Genomic DNA, 16,383 nt, shown 5'->3' with positions numbered 1-16,383 from the left:
GAGTTTGTGGGTCATCAGGAAAACAAACAAACAAACACCCACAACAAAAAATTAGAAGCGTACACGTTGGGAGAAGTCTAAAGGGAAAAAATGGGAAGTAAATATGATCACATTTCATTGTATGCATGTATGAAGTTCTCAAGAATAGAAAAGTAAAAACAGTAAGAAATAATAACAAAGCAGTGTGGTTGTTCTATCCATGGAGACTGTGAGAACTGGCAGGGAGCAGCTCTACTCACTGGGCCACCCCACCGGCCCAGGTTATAGTGATTTTAAGGATATGTTCAAGATCAAGAGCACTGGAACCAATCTTGCTCAAAGTAAAACTTTACAAGCTCCTCCATAGACCTGCCTACTGCATCAGGAGCTCAGCAATCCATGGCCCAAAGAGCCCTTCTGGACTTTCTGATGAATGGGAGAGTTGCAGAGCCAGTGGGATGGGGGATGCTCATATCTGTCATTTTACAATCATTTCTTAATTTGTAACTGTCATATATTTCCGGTGGGAGGGGATTCAAAAGCTGTATGCTTCTGATATTCTATATACTGACTCTGAAGGTAAAGCTGCAACTTCTGTCATGCACAATGGATGACACATCTTAACGACTTTGAACTTTATACAATACAAAAGTGCTTACAAGAAGTCCACGCGGCCATTTATGACCTTTAGCAATTTTACGCATTGGTAGGAGTTTCTTTACTTAAAGGTAAAAGGGGTTACAGATGTCTAACAATATTATTTTGTCATTTGCCAAAGCAAGCAAACCACAGTAGAAATGCTAATGACAAATTGCAAGCAGGATTCAATGGACTCACAGGAGAATAGGAGCTGAAAACAAAAACATTTAGACCTTGGAGGAAAAGAGAACCTTTGGAAACATTGTAGGGGCTACCAGATAAGAACAATTAGCACAGTGCCAGTGCAGCGGCCTGGTAACATGCAGAATGCTGAATCTGTCAACACAGTCAACGGTGAAAACGTGAAATGTGGAAAGCCATGATGATGGAAGTGGTCCTCTTGACCCACTGACTGGCCCAAATACTTTCTTTCTGATTAAAATGCTCATGGGAGGAAGGTAGGTCCTTCAAGGCTAAAAGCTACAGACACGAAACAGTTTAGCCATCATAGGCTCATTAGGTGGGTCACTGGGTGAATCCCTGGCCAGTATTAATCATGAGTCCTACAAGTGGAAAGAAACTTGTCCTGGACTCATTAAAAGTTGCCTCAGAGAGACAGTGCATATATTTTTAGGGAGCATCTTCATTAACGCACCGCTTTAACAATTCATGAGTTAAGTGAGACCTGGCCAAATGACTTCTGTCATGATGAATGTGCTTCATTTTTTAGATGGTTTTGAAATCACGCAGGCTCCTGGACAGAATGACCCGTACAAGACCCAGAACAGAAAGTCAATGCTCTCCCCTTTGGCGTTTTCTACTGGAGCAGATACCAGCATTGTCACCCATTCCAGATGCTGTTCTCAGAGAGACATTCTGCAGGCAGACTACCCAGGAATAGCTCATTTCGATCACGTTAGCATAGGCTGGTGCCAAGAAGACACCTGGAAAGTGACAGTGGTAACTGAGAAATTTAAGAAGTACAGGCCAAGGATAAGAATAAATTAGCATGGAAATGCACCAATGCTGGGATTTGGTAAAAACTGTTCATATTTTATAATATCATGTATTTCAGTGGTACCCACACCCCCCCCAACTCTGTGTAGATTTAAAGAAAAAAAGAAAGTATCAGAGAGAAAATTTGAACCTGTGCCTTATCCATGGAAGCCAGGAGTAAATGTGGACACCTTCCAGGGAGGCCTGATAACTCTTGTCTTTGTTCATTTCTGGTCAGTTTCTGAGGTGCCATCTTGCTATGTGAACCCCAGCATCCCATTCTAAAAGCTAACATTGATTTCTTTGCTCCTGAGCTCATTTATACTAAGCTTAGTGAGTGTCTACTGTGTGACGCTAGTTGTTCTCACAGAACTTGCCGCAGAGCTGGAGCCCACAAGAATAGAGTGCGCTAAGCATTTAGAGAAATTAAAAGATGATATACAATACAGGAATGAACTGAATATAATTAAATGCCAGCCTCTATGGTGCCATGAGCAGTACTTAATTAAACCCAGGCCACAAGCCTTGTTCTACTTCGAAGAAAAGAGTCTCCTACGATTTCTTACTTTGTACTTACTTACTAATGCCTGGAGTTCAGTCCAGTCATGTAATTTAGCAATGACTGTATTTCCATGCTCAAAAGGAAATCTATTGTTCTTGAAGTACAAATGTTTGAAAAAAATCTGCTTAGTTTTTAGGAAAGTGAAGGCAGATCAGATTGTATTTAGTGACAGACTCTTCAAACTTAATACATCTAGAGAAAAGATACCATAAACCTATAGAGTCCAGAGAAATCACCAAGGCCAACACTTCACGTGCATAGAGCTCTGACCATAACGAAAAAATTATGATGGAAATTTTCTATGAATTTTCTTTCTGCATTTACTAAATCAAAGTACAGCAAGAAACTGGTTTAGGGAACACTATGAAGTCATATGGCATACTCACTAATACAAAATGCCTGGAAGGAAACTAAGTTAACACACATGGCTTTACATTTACAAATGAAGACCCATCCATCATCAAAGACTCAGAATGCACACTGCCATGACATTAAAAAGAACTTACTAGGAGTATCTGTTTTCATTTGTGTACTGTCCCCATCAACATAGGCAAGTCAGGAAAGGACATGTGTGCCTTTCCTGGATTTGATCTGGGGTATACAACACAGTCTTCAAAGGGATGAAAGAGTCGAAGCCTCTCTGATATGTTATACCATTCTCATGTTAGAGATTATGGACATTATGGAATCTTCAAAAGAGTGGACTTATACATCCGGCCAAAGCCATAAACACGACTAGGGATTTTAAAAGACAAGAAAAGTCATTATAGGCAAAAGAATAGAAGACTGCTTGGGAGGAGGGACCTGTACATATCCCCAAATACAGCGTGGTCTCTTTTCCTAGGGAAAGTATGCAGCCATAGTCCACCTCCTCACATTTCTGATGAGAGGAGGCATGAACAAGAGGGCTTGTTTTAGAATCCCATTATTGACAAAACTAAAAGAAGAAACAAAATAGTCTCAGGTCTTCGCTCCCGGCAAGACCTTCTTGGGTTCTCAGCAACAAAGTTATTTTCCCTTCTAATTTTGACCTTTTCTATCTGGCAGATGTTGGTCTTTTTCTCTGCCTGTGTTTCTAATGGAGCTTGAAATTAACATGACTTTTTTTTTTGTTTACCTCTTAATTTGTGTGCTGCCATCATCAATGTTGTCAGTGTAGTTCTGGGAACAGGTTTGTTTACTGCTTCTGTTGAGCAAGCAAATGGAGAAAGGCAGAAAAGATGGTGTGTTCACTGTGTTCTGGCATAAATTCCTCTCACGACCACAGAAATGGTCTTCCCTAAGCAGCCAATGACCTTCTGCCATCATTGGATATAAAAACCAACAAGCACCTTCCAGTGCTCATGCTTATAGCATCCATGGCTGACATTGACACACAGGAGAAACCTGACTCCCCTTTACTTTCTGAGGACATGGTACCCAGACATCAGTATTCTTCCTGGTTATCTTTGCTCTTCAGAGCATCCTTTGTGTTCCCTCTGGGTGTACATCTCTTTTTCCTGTTATTCTGTGAGATTATCTCCAGTTCTTTAGATACTCCCTCTATTAAATTCTATTAAATTCACCTAGTTTTCTGATTTTGCTTTTGCCTTTTTATTCTAATTTAAGATTATGCTATATGGTCATATCAAGCCTAGTCTTAGAAAAGGGGTTTCTTTTTTAATTTGAATTTTATTTATCATTGGTGTGTGTGGTGTGCATGCAGGCATGTGTGCCAGGGTGCCTGAGAGAAGGTCAAAGGGCAATTTTCAGGAGGCAGATTTTTCCCTTGGCCATCAGATTTGTACAACAAATGCTTTTAGCTGCTAAGCATTCTCATCTGTCCAGGAGGTAGTGTTTCTTTCTTTAGAAAGCATATGGAATCTTTGCAACAACAACTCTGAGTTTGCTTTGTTTTTTAAGTCTTCATGGTCCTCGACCCCAATGTTTTGTCCATTAATCAGCTTCAGTTGCTTCTTTCCTAGCATTCACCTCCTTCATGAAGAGTTTTTCAATCAGTACAAACATTTTAAAGGCATAAGAACCTCTTTAATTTTAAGATTAACCTCTAAAATCATTCCATTTTTAAAATGTACTACTCCAACCTTCTGAAATGTACAGTTTAGCGACATTAAGTACACTCACACATTGAACCACCACTGCTGTCTCTTTCCAGAATCTTCTCATCATCCCCAAAAGAAAGTCTGTGTCCAATGACTCTCCACATCTTCCTGTGACTTTCCCTCTACCTCCTGTTTTATCATGAATATGCCCATTCAAGGAACTTCCTGTGACTACAATCACACAATATTTGCTGGTCGCTGTTGGGCTTATTTCACTTAGCACAATCTTTCAACATTTACTGACATTAAAATATGTATTCAAATTTCACCTCCTTTTATGGAAAATAATTTTTCACTATACCCTAGTACCATATATTATCTATTTGTATTTTTTGACTTTTGGGTTGTTTCCCGCTTTTAGCTATTGTGAATAATGATACACTCATCCTTCTCAGTGATTGATTTCTGGACAGGTGACCTCTTTGGCATTTCAGATTGTATTTATCTAGAGTAATGTCCAGTACATTCTGAATGGATCAAACCCCCATCCAGCTGCTTTGGCAGCCATGACAGAAAACACCCAGCAAGATGTAGGCCTCTGACTCAACAAAATGTGCTGAGCTTCCTGACTTTACCAATTGTCCTCCCAGTCACTAGGAAGTCAGATAACGTCCACAAGGCAAGGAACCAATCAGAAGTTATCTGGTGGGCTCTGGACATGCTTTACAGTAAAAGTGGTGTAACAGCTATGTGCAGAGCATAGCAACCATCCTGGGAGGGCCTATAGGCTATAACAACCAGTTGACCAATCAACATAGGACAGGTCACCCAAGCCCAGAAGCACACCATTTCTGAGACTGTTGCATACCCCTAGACACTCCCCTTGCTCGTCCTAATAAATTCCCTACCTCAAGGCCCCTTTAGGTCCTTCTCACTCCACCCACCATGATAAACGGACTAAGTTAAGACAGTTAACTCATTAAACAATAAAAGATTCTTTGCTTTTGCATCAGAATGGGTCTCTTGGTGATTAGGGGTTTCAGAATTCTGGTACAACAATTCTTAAATAGCAACCTATCCAGGTCCCCAACCTTGGCTTGCTTTCCTTCCTCTTTGATTTTACATGAATATTTTATTTTTCCTTACCAATTCTGTTTGTAACTGAATTTCCAAGCTCCCTAGCACACAGACTCTCAGATGGCTTTAGCCAGTATGAGACACTGGATCCACTGGAAAAGCACCAGTGTTATCTGAGTTCTGCTGGGCAGCTGGTGCTCCTAGACTCTGCCCAGTACCCCCCTCCTCCAGCTCCAAAGACGGTACAAGCTTACTATTGCTGGTAAACTCTGGGTTATCCCATTTTTGAGGTCTGGATATTTAATGCTTTTATGACAATTTTCTGTATTACATTTCTTCTTTTAAAAGTATTGGGAATGGAATCAGTGTTCTGGCAACTGTCCTACTAGAAACAGAAAACATGAAAATGTCTTAGCACATAGCAAGTGGGCCACAACATCCAGTTGACTGGAACATATTACCATTCCAACAGGATAATTCTCTGAAATTCTGTAGCTCAACCTCTTAGAGTATGGAGTAGCCATGTGAATAAGTTCCACCTAAAGTGATAAAATGAAATATGCCAATCCTTCTTCAAAAGTCAGCAGCTCTGTAGGTTCTCTGTAGTTCCATGCTGGAACACGAAAACCAGGTCCATATTTCATGGTGGGCTGGACCAAATGAGGCAGGAGTCACAGTCTTTGAGAACCCTACAGGGCTCAACTGTAACTCCGCCTTTACTCTGCCTACATCTGCAGTTGTACGTAAACAGCAAGTTATACTTTCTTTTACCTAAACTGTTAACTATGTTGAGGGTATTTATTGCAGTCAATGCAAAAACAAATCCTAACCCTTTCAGGATCCAAATGAACTCTGTTCAGTTTCCAACTACTGATGAGTCTTTTTGTACCTTTCTTTAATTAAAGAGGGATAGTCCATTTTTGGATTCCATCCTAAATTTTGGTCTCCTCCTGTTTATAAATACAACTGACCTATTCTCCTCTACAATGCTTTCAAAAAGCTCTCTCTCTTTTAACAGTGTCTGCTTTGTCAATTAAGTTTTTTTTTTTTTCTGAAAGGGAAGAGTGGCAAATTCAAACTGATATCCAACCTAGAAAATGATTAAAGTCTGGAAGTTAGAGAATTTTTAATTAAAAGCCTGGGAACATTGTTCCTTGGGTATTAATAAAGTAAGTAAAATGGAGAACCAGTGTGACCTAACATTACAAGACAGGCTCTTAGTGTCCTGGTCCCTCTTCATGGAGCTGATGGGCTGTAACTGCACCTAATGATTTCAAGCACAGATAAATCTTGCCTATGCTTTACCCTAGTGGGCATCAATTAGAAATATGGACTTCTAGAATGGTGCTTCCCACACTTTATTGTGTGTGAAAATCACTGGGGGGAACTTGTCTGAAATGAAGATTCACATCTTTCTGCACAAGAATTAGACTGGGGTTCAGGGCTAGGGACGCTCTGTTGACAAGAACCCACCCCCCACCCCCCAGGTACTTCTCAAGCACATGGTCTGTGGAGCACTCTAAGAAATATGCCAATTCTGGGGAACCTGTAAGGTATCCGCAAGTGAATTATTTGTCATCATCTAGGGGCAGGATAAGAGAACATTAATTGTTATCTCCCAGGTGTGAAGGGATCTCCAGACATTATTCAGACAATCCCCCTTTATGTTTCTAGCAAACCTGGTATTATTGGTACAATTGTTTTATAGTGAGCAACCTGAAGCTTACTTGCCTAAAGTTAAAAAGCAGCTTGAAAGGCAGAGGAGTGTGCATTAAATACTCTATTTCTCTAGTTCCACTCTGTGCACTTTCCATCATGCTATGTCCTCCTAGGCAGAAACCATGACAGGCCACCTCTCTCTAGTTTCTTACTGGGGTATTCCTTCTGCCCCACTCCCTTTAGACAGCCCCAGTCCCTTCAGACAGCCTGGGTAGGACCCTGAGAAATCTCCCTTTTCTTGTTGACTATCTCTACATGTCTGTCTCTTTCCACGTTCTGGTTATTACTCAATTTTGCAGTAGAAGATGTTTGGCATTGTTTTTGCTGTCAAACTCAGGTGAAATAGCATGCAAATCTTTTTTCCTGCTCTGCTGTCTGTCTGGGATTTTGTAGTTGTAGTTGTTTCTTCATGGAGTTTGTAATGTTTGAATGAGAATGCCCCCCCCCCAGCCTTATGCCTTTGAATGCTTGGTGCCCAGTTGGTGAGACTCTTTTAGAATGATTGGGAGGTATGGCCTTGTTGGAGTTTGTCACTGTGGAGTGGGCTTTCAAAAGCCCATGGAATTCTGGAACAGTTAGATTGTCTGCTTTGTGCTTGTGGAACAGATGTAAGCTCTCAACCTCTGCTTCAGTGTCTTGCCTGTCTGCCTGCTACCATGCTCTCTGCCATGATGCTCATGGACTCTGACCCTTTGGAACCATGATCCCAAAATTAAAGGCTTTCTTTTATAAGTTGCCTTGGCAATCATGCTTTGTCATGGCACTAGGAAAGCAACTAAGACAAAGTCCTCCAAATCATTCCACCTTATTGTTTTATCTGGTTCTTGTCAGGACCCTGATTAGCTAGGTTGCTTGGCTTTGTGTTTTACTCTTTCCATTGTTCTCTTCAACTCTATTCTTCTCTAACAGTGCCCCAACTTAATATGATCAGTGTATTAGTCAGGCTTTTCTTGAGGAACCAAAATTAGAATGTGTCTACATAAAAGGGATTATTAGAATGGTTTAAAGGTAAACCAACAATGGCTACCTATGAATGGAAAGTTCAAGAGTGCAGTAGTTAGTTGTTCAGTCCATGAGGCTGGATGTCTCAGTATATGCCAAAATGCCAAAGAAATAGGCTCCAATGCCAGTGAAGGATTAGATTTGCTATCAAGAGTTAGAGCAAGCAGGCAAAGGGAGAGAAGCTTCCTTCTCCCATGCCCTTTATATAGGCTGCCCGAAGATGGTATGGTCCATATTAAAAGTGACTCTTCCTACTTCAAAATATCTGGATTAAAGATTTATCTTCCCATCTCAAAGATCAAGTTTAGAAGTGGGTCTTCCATGTTCAAACGATTTAATTAAGGAAAAATTTCCTCTAAGATGTGCTCAGTCATTTGAGTTTTAGTTAGTTCCAAATGGAGTCAAGTTGGCAACCAAGAAAAGCCACCACAGCTTCTTTGTTATTTTTCCCTACAATAATGGGTTAGTGGTGTTGAGCATGTATTGCATATTGACTCTACTGTGCCTCATCATACTGAAGAGGTGTTAAAACCAAGTAACTACATTTTAAAGACTCCCGGGACTGGAGAGATGGCTCAGTGGTTAAGAGCACTGACTGCTCCTCCAGAGGTCTTGAGTTCAATTCCTAGCAACCACATAGTGGCTCACAACCATCTATAGTGGAATCTGATACTAACAAATGAAAATACATTAATAAAAATATGTACTTCTTAAAAAAAATAGACTCTCTTGCAGCTAGGTTGTAGGTCCAACCAATTAAATGCTGTTTTGAGAAATGGGGGAAAAAAAAAAAAACATGGGGAAGGCTGTCCCTTCACGTAAGAGGATTCTGAGTTTTGATAAGCAGAGCTCTGGGAACAAAGAGAACATTATGGGTATACAGAGACAATTGCAAAAAAAAATGGTGATTTCCTGATCCCAAGATCACAGGTCAGACAGTGCACTATTGAAACCAGTGGTTTCCCCAATAGTTTCCTGTATTTCCAACTCCCTTTACTGAGGCAGAAAGTGTCCGACGGGGCAAGATGACTTAGTTGTCTTGTTCACCTGACCTTTTGAGGATTCCAGCAGCAAACTTGGATTTTCTCCAGCCTTTCTGACAACTTTATAATCATCTAATTTCCTATGTTAAATACTATCTGCTTAAAGTAGCATGAGTGACTTCATTTCCTACATTTGACCTGCAGTGATGGTGTTTTTAACCAGATAGAAAGCTTATTAAGGGAAGGGTCTATATCTTGTCATGTTCATAGTTCCATGTCTAAAACAGCACGCATTACATAATAAAAAGGCTTCAAAGCATTCGCAAGTATTTTACTATTCCAACAAGGCACTAAATGTTCTCACAACTGTTAACTGATTTAGTTCTCAGAGCAGCTCCAAGAAGTCATGACAATAAGTCTCATTTTATGAATATAAAGACCAGGCTCAGTAAGGTTTATAAAATTAGAGATTGTCGTGTTGATTCATTAGAAACATCATTACCGAGTTTAAAATTTGACTTTTATGGATGAGAAACAATTGTTACCTCAAGAATAGTTTTCAGGGCTGCAGAGATAGCCCAGAAGTTAAGAACACTTGTTTTTACTGGGAACATGGTTTCCTATCCCAGCACCCACATGGTGGCTCACAGCCATTCATAGATCCAGTTCCAGGTGACTTTATACCTTATTCTGACTTCTGTGGGCACTAGTCACACATGAGGTGGGGGCACATACAGACACAGGCAGCAGACTCATATAAATACATTTGAAAACATTTTAAAAAATAATATTTCTTGAAATGCTGCACATCAGTGTCGAGTTTTTACTGGCATGTTAATTTACTTATATTTTTAAAAATCAAACTCACCATGTGGTCAACAGAATACTGTGGGTAAACTAAGACATTGCTGAGTCCTTCCCCTGAGAAGCTGCCTTCCTGGAAATAAAAATGGCTCAAGGCCTTGAGAGTCTCCCTGTTACTAGTAGAGAATACTGACTTATGATCAACAAAATAAATTCCTGGGACACTGAACGGCCAGGCCCAAAGAGGCATTCTTGAAATAATGAGAACCCTTAGGAATTTGCACTATTTTCCACTCGCATTAAGGTAATTGTTACATAAGCCCACTGAACATATTTGTCTGTTTTCACTTAAGTTTTGCCACTAGACTGACACACCAGAATTTTAATGCTCCATCACTGTATACTCTGCAAATTGAAGCAGCATGGTGTTTTGGATGGGAGCAGAATATTTTACATTTCATTACATGTGCAGCAACTTTACCTCAGCTAAGTTCTGAATTTCCCACTCCCTCAAGACATATTTCAGATAGATGTCAACTGTTTGCTTACCAGAAGAGAAGATATAATTGCAGTGTGATATTGGGGGTGGACAAAACACCCTGTCAAAACTGACTGCACAGGCTGCTTAAATAATGCACTGACCTAGAGGAGATACATGGTATGCATTGCCTATGTGTAGTCATGTTATTCTACAGCACGGGTCAGCAAACTGTTGCCCATGGACTAAATCTAGCCCACTACACATTTCTCTATGTAAAGCTTATTAGGACAGAGCTAAGCACACTCATTTACATATCCATCCAGGGTTGCTTTTGTCTTGTACAGCACAGCCTAACAGACACAAAAATAAGTATTTGGCTGTGAAGAACTGTTGTGTAGGGTATCTCTTTACAGGGAGAGTTCGTGGATCTCATTTGAGCATGTGTGTAACATGAAGTTATGCTAGACTCACCAATTGACTGAAAATAATATGTAAATGTTGAGACTCAGGTACCCTTGGCATTTATACTGGGTCCTCAGTCCACAAGCATCCCAGAAGAAATCCTTCTGCTGAGTTTTCTTAGGTGGCTCCTCAGCCTTACTGGGACCTTCCTCCTGTTCCCCTCCTTTTTTAAAATTCACTTTTGCCATCTGATTTCAATAATCGACATCATGATTTTTTAAAACCACAGAATGCATTTTTCCTGTCTAGTTAATTTTCTCAGACATCCACAATCTTACCTTCAACAACATGTCAATCATCTCTGTGTTTCTGTTTTCCTGTGACCTCCAAGTTATTAATCATTTGTCATCTTCCACACTCCTGTGTTCACTACCATTCTAGGTTATGTTTGTATCAATGCTTGAAACAGGAGGCCTTCTCTATCTCTTGCCTGAAAAATGGGTGCACGCTCCGTTACTTCTCCACCATTCCTGGAATCACCCTTCCTTTCCAAATTTTCATTGTATTCGATCTGGATTTTAGCTATTTAACTTTTGTTTTCAGTGTGAGCACCTGCAACAAGAGCCTCGAGCATGCTAGGGAAGTGTTCTTCCACCAAGCCACCTCCCTGGTCCCCATTTCTGGGTCTTCATTTCCCTAATCTTCAGCAACTGCTGCTTTCATCCTGTTACAGAGCTGCTCAGAACTTTTGTGCAGTGGTCCTTTCCCAGGAAATGAACAGCTTCTGACTGTGCAGTCAGTCATTCAATCTGTGGCTCCATCTCTCCAGTCTTCCTTGGTTTGTAACTCCTGCTAACCCAGTCTGTGTTATCTACGGCAATCTTATCCCTTCCAGGTTAACAATCATCATAACTGTCAATACCTAGATCATACTGCCCCTGGTGAATATTCGTAGGACCATTTTATCCCAGTTTTATTCCCTAAGCTCTGAAGGCATTTACATTTAATGATATATTATCTTAGAATATGGTTTGATGTGGGTTAGTCTTTTAGTCTCCTCATTAAATAAGTATATTCCTCCTTTCCGCCACTGCTCCTACTATCCCCACAGTCAACTCTAGCTCTTACTAAGTGATTATAGAGTGAATATCACAGCGGGCCCTTCTCTTTGCATTTTTAATGTATAATATCCAATTCAAACTTTCTGGTAAATTTGCTCTCTCAAGTGTGCAACTGGGATACTGAGGTTCCAAAAGGTTAAAATAATCTGTCCCAGTAAAAATCAGCAAGAAGAATTTCACAAGTCAGAGTTGGTGTGAGAGGCTGGACAGACTCTACTCTAGAGACACAGGTGATGTCCAGATACAGCCAAGGAAATTCCTTTGGTTTGATACTAAATGAAATAGGAATATTCTATAATGATTACAAAGATATTCCCCTTTAACAACAGCAATGCTAAGTTAATGAAAAGACAAATAAGGAAGAAGAATTTATAGTTCACTCTATATGGATACACAGAATATCAAAACTGTACTTTCCCCTTCCATTAAGAGTCATTAGCATGTATTCATTAATGGAGATACTGAAGAGACTCCCTTCTTGTTTTCATGTCTTCCGTGGCAAATGAGGAAGGCATTTTTCTATCATCAACATGCGCACTGAACTAGAAATCCATGTAGGATATAAAGCAATTTACGCCCCTGTATTGACATATTAGCTCAAAGCTCTGATGGTGTGCAGGTGTGAAAGCGGCAGGGAGGAAAATTAGATAATCTGATGGCAATTTGCTAATTTACAAGTGGAAAAGAGGTGTTCTGGCTTTCCTTCACTCACATTTCCTCACTTGGCCAAGTTCAAAACAACAGCTACAGCAGCCAAGGTGATGATGTTGGGACCTCCAAGACGTGTGAGGCCTGCCCATCAGCCTTCCTCTTTTCCTGCAAGCACCTACGTGTAGTGGTTCTCCGAGCAGGCCAAGGGAGCCAAGGCTTATCCAGCCGTGCGTGGAATTACCAAAGGATTCTTATTTCTATCAGAAGTATGTTCTACTGAAACCATTTAGGATAGTTGATAGAATGTAACATAATAAGTCACTTCCCAAAGCCCTGTGGTTCCTTCTGGCTGAAGGGAGTGGCTTGGTTTGGCCTGAAGTAGAGCCAGGTACTTAATCTTTAAAAATAGCGATTCCTATGACATCATGTATTGTACTTTCCCTTAAGTCTGAAATATTCAGCCTGGTTTGCATGACTTAACAGAAATAACAAACACTCACACTAAACGTTTTATTCCTGGTAGTAATGTTGAAATTAGGCTGCTTTCAAATGTGGCTTATTGTTATACACGAAGAATGATTTGGGAAGGAGGGAAATGGAGGAAGGAGAGATAGACAGGACCATACATTAGTAAACAATTTTTATTTGAAAGAGATTAAAGGTTGTGGATGGCTCAGCAGTTAACCACACTGCTCTTGAAGAGGACCTGGGTTTAGTTCCCAGCACCTACGTGGTCACTTCACAAATGCCTATAACTCCAGGTTCAGGGGATCTGATGCCCTTTTTTGGTTCGCAGGTGCTGCATACACACGGTGGACTGACATAAAAACCAGCAAAACATAGCATGTTCCAGGACAGCAGGGCATATATATATATATATATGCTCTTCCTCAAAAATAAAATAAAATACTAAAAACAGAGATTAAATGAGTATGATTTGATGGTTATTCTTGTTTTTCACCTTTGTGAAATTGGAAAGGAAGTATCTTTCTAAATACCTTCAAGTGTCCCTATTCTAGTTATTATCTCCATTAACTTAAAATTAAAGGGCAGTTGTAAATACAGGGTTGACATATATGCGTTTCCCCTGTCTGGTAGTTACTACACTATTTAAATTAATAAATTCTATAACATAAAAGGAAATCTTACTTACTTGCCAATGGAAACCTGAAGGTGGAAAATAAAACCAATAAAACCACTTTCTTATTTTACTTTTCACTTTGAAATAATTATGGATTCACACGATATGTGAACGCACAGGGAGACTGTATATATGTCAAAACTAGGAAACCTACACCAGTAGGATACACTGGTTTTTAAGCATGAGCATGTGTTCAAGTGTGTGTGTGTGTGTGTGTGTGTGTGTGTGTGTGTGTGTGTGTGTGTGTGTGTGTGCATTCGTGTGTATGTGTGTGTTTCTTTGGAGTTTTGATCATACTTCTGGTTGTGTACCTTTGTCCCCAATCTACACACAGAGCAGCTCCATCAGCATGAGGGCTCCCTGCAGTACACTTTCAGGTCGTCACCCACTCCCCACCCGCATTTCCTGCAACCACTAAATGTTCTCTGTCTGCATAGCTTTGTAATTTCAATAATGTTACCTACACAGAATCAGACAGTATACAAGCTTTCGAAATAGTTTTAAATTAGCATACCTCCCTGGAGATTGTGCCTGTTTCTGTCCTTCTCATCAAATCCACTTATTAATGCTAACTCCTAGCATTGTATTTAAAAATAGGCTTTTCAAAAATGCTAATTATGTTAAAATGAGGTTATTAGGGAGAGTACTAATCTAATATGGCTTCAATCCTTATAAGAAGAAGAAATCTCGAGATAGACTCAAAGGAATGCCCAGGAAGAGACATAAGGAAAGAGGGCTAGCCTCATACAAGTGAAGGAGAAAAGCTTCCCAAGGAGCCAACCCTATCAATTCCTCAGTCTTTCTCAAGATTCCGAGCTTCTAGGTTTGTGAGACAATAGATTTATCTTTTATTTAAGCCACCTGGCCTATAATATTTTGTTGCAGGAACACTAGAAAATAGATACAGACACACTGCAATTCATTCCAATGCTAGATATTTACTCAAAGATCTGTTCAGTTGTATTCAAAGTAGAATTTTTTTTTTACAGTGTTGCCCCAAATGGAAGACTGCTGGACTCTTCATGATCTGAGGCAGATATAAATGGATTTTGGTCCATTCACATGCTGTGTAGTTTAGGGGAATGGGAATGAATGAGCAACAACACAAATCAATCTAAAACAAAAAATGCTGAATGATAGAGTCAGAAACCAAGTGTGTTGGATGATTCCATTTATAATAAGCATAGAAACACAGATGACATTATTGTTGACTACTAGAATTTAGCTTTGTATTTACCCTTTGAGGGATGGTACTGATTGCAGTGTTGAGTGGGGCTTTTAGAAATCTACTTATAGGTCGAAGTGGCAATGACATGGGGTACTCTGCCTGTCCAATTTACTGATCTGTACAGTTGATATAGCTTCAAGGAAGTGTTGTGCTTCAAGACAAAAAATTTAGAAGGAAGTTTTCTGTCAAGGAACGGGCTAGGCTGGTCAGCAAGTGAGTTCTTGGGATCCATCTGTCTCTACCCTCTAATTCTGGGGTTACAGACTGGCTCAGAGGAGTCATGCTTTTTTATAGGGATGTTGGGAATTCAAACTCAGGTTCTCATCCTTGCAGAAAAACTGCTCTTACCCTCAGGGTTATCTCTCCAGACCCCTAAAGTTTGTATCTATATGTATAGCAGACAAACAAGCTAAATTTCAGAAAAGATAGATTAAAATAAAGATATTCTATTTAAACTCTTCAACCTCTCGGATTTTAATACATGGTTCCCTTGTCGGAAAGAGGGATCTAGCAGTTTGTAGTTAACAGCTCCTTGCTAAAGCAGAGATGTTGTCTTTCTTTTCGTTTGGCCAGAGATGTCATTTATAGTCAGTATGGAAGCTTTGAGTCTCTTCTGCCCTTATGGCATACAGTGCAATGGTGAACAGGGACACACGATGCTAGACTCTTTGAACTTTTATACACTGGTGCTCTTGCTTATCAGCTACAGGACAGGATAGTTATTTAGCTTTGTGACTTCTCCATGCATAAGTGAATTCTCTACAAAAATGAAGAGTGTTTTCGAGGCCCAAATTAGAATATTCTGGCTGGTGTATCTTGACCACTTCCAGTTATCCAGTGTCCTTGGCTTCATGAGATTTTTAATTCCTGTAGGGTTATATTCTTCCCTCCAAATCACTGTCCTTCCTATGGTCCCCCCCCCCCCCGCACACACCCTCCAGTCTGGAAGATTCTTCTTACTGCTTTTCACATGACTGACTCCCATTCAGTAATTGGAAAGCTGTCCCCCAAACAGGCCTCCTCTCAGTATTCTGTCTCTCCGCAGCCCTGACAACAATTTTTATTGTTTGTTGGTTGTTGCCTATAGTGAGAAGCACAATGGCTGGGCAACAATTTTTATTGTTTGTTGGTTGTTGCCTATAGTGAGAAGCACAATGGCTGGGCAACAATTTTTATTGTTTGTTGGTTGTTGTCTATAGTGAGAAGCACAATGGCTGGGCTAGTATCTGTCTTCATCCTTTCTATAGACCCACTGTCCCCACCACATGACCAGCTCTCTATTAATATTAAGAAGCCATTGATTAGGGAGTAAGTGCAGATAAAATGGTTAATTTGTGCCCGTGAGCAGTACAACAAGTTCCTCTGATGTGTGATATGGGTGTGGGCTTTATTAATCTGTTCTCAGTCATGTTCAAGAGCTCTGGAAATCCAACCAACAATGCTCCCACCTTGAGGCAGCACTTAGCCTGTTATTAGTTACTAGTAGTGTTAGCATTGGACATTCTCTCTGTTCTAGGCAGAAGTAAATTGAGGCATAAAATAAAATTCTAGGCTGT

At 40.2% G+C, this 16,383-nt stretch overlaps 1 protein-coding gene across 4 annotated transcripts in view; it reads right to left on the bottom strand.

Annotated features, from left to right (window-relative positions):
• Nucleotides 1–16,383, bottom strand: part of Samd12 (sterile alpha motif domain containing 12) — a 432,434-nt gene that overhangs the window by 114,192 nt on the left and 301,859 nt on the right. For 2 of the 4 annotated variants that reach the window (XM_027431413.2, XM_027431412.2), the window contains exon 5: nt 3,294–3,362. The exons of the other annotated variants lie outside the window; for them this stretch is intronic. In XM_027431413.2, coding sequence (XP_027287214.1) covers nt 3,294–3,362 — 69 coding nt within the window. The remainder of the gene's footprint in view (nt 1–3,293; nt 3,363–16,383) is intronic. 4 annotated transcript variants of the gene reach the window in all.

The sequence above is a fragment of the Cricetulus griseus genome, chromosome 10 (genome assembly GCF_003668045.3).
Source record: "Cricetulus griseus strain 17A/GY chromosome 10, alternate assembly CriGri-PICRH-1.0, whole genome shotgun sequence".
NCBI lineage: Eukaryota > Metazoa > Chordata > Mammalia > Rodentia > Cricetidae > Cricetulus > Cricetulus griseus.
The sequence above is the reverse complement of the archived record's forward strand: the minus strand, read 5'-3'. Positions and strand labels throughout refer to the sequence as shown.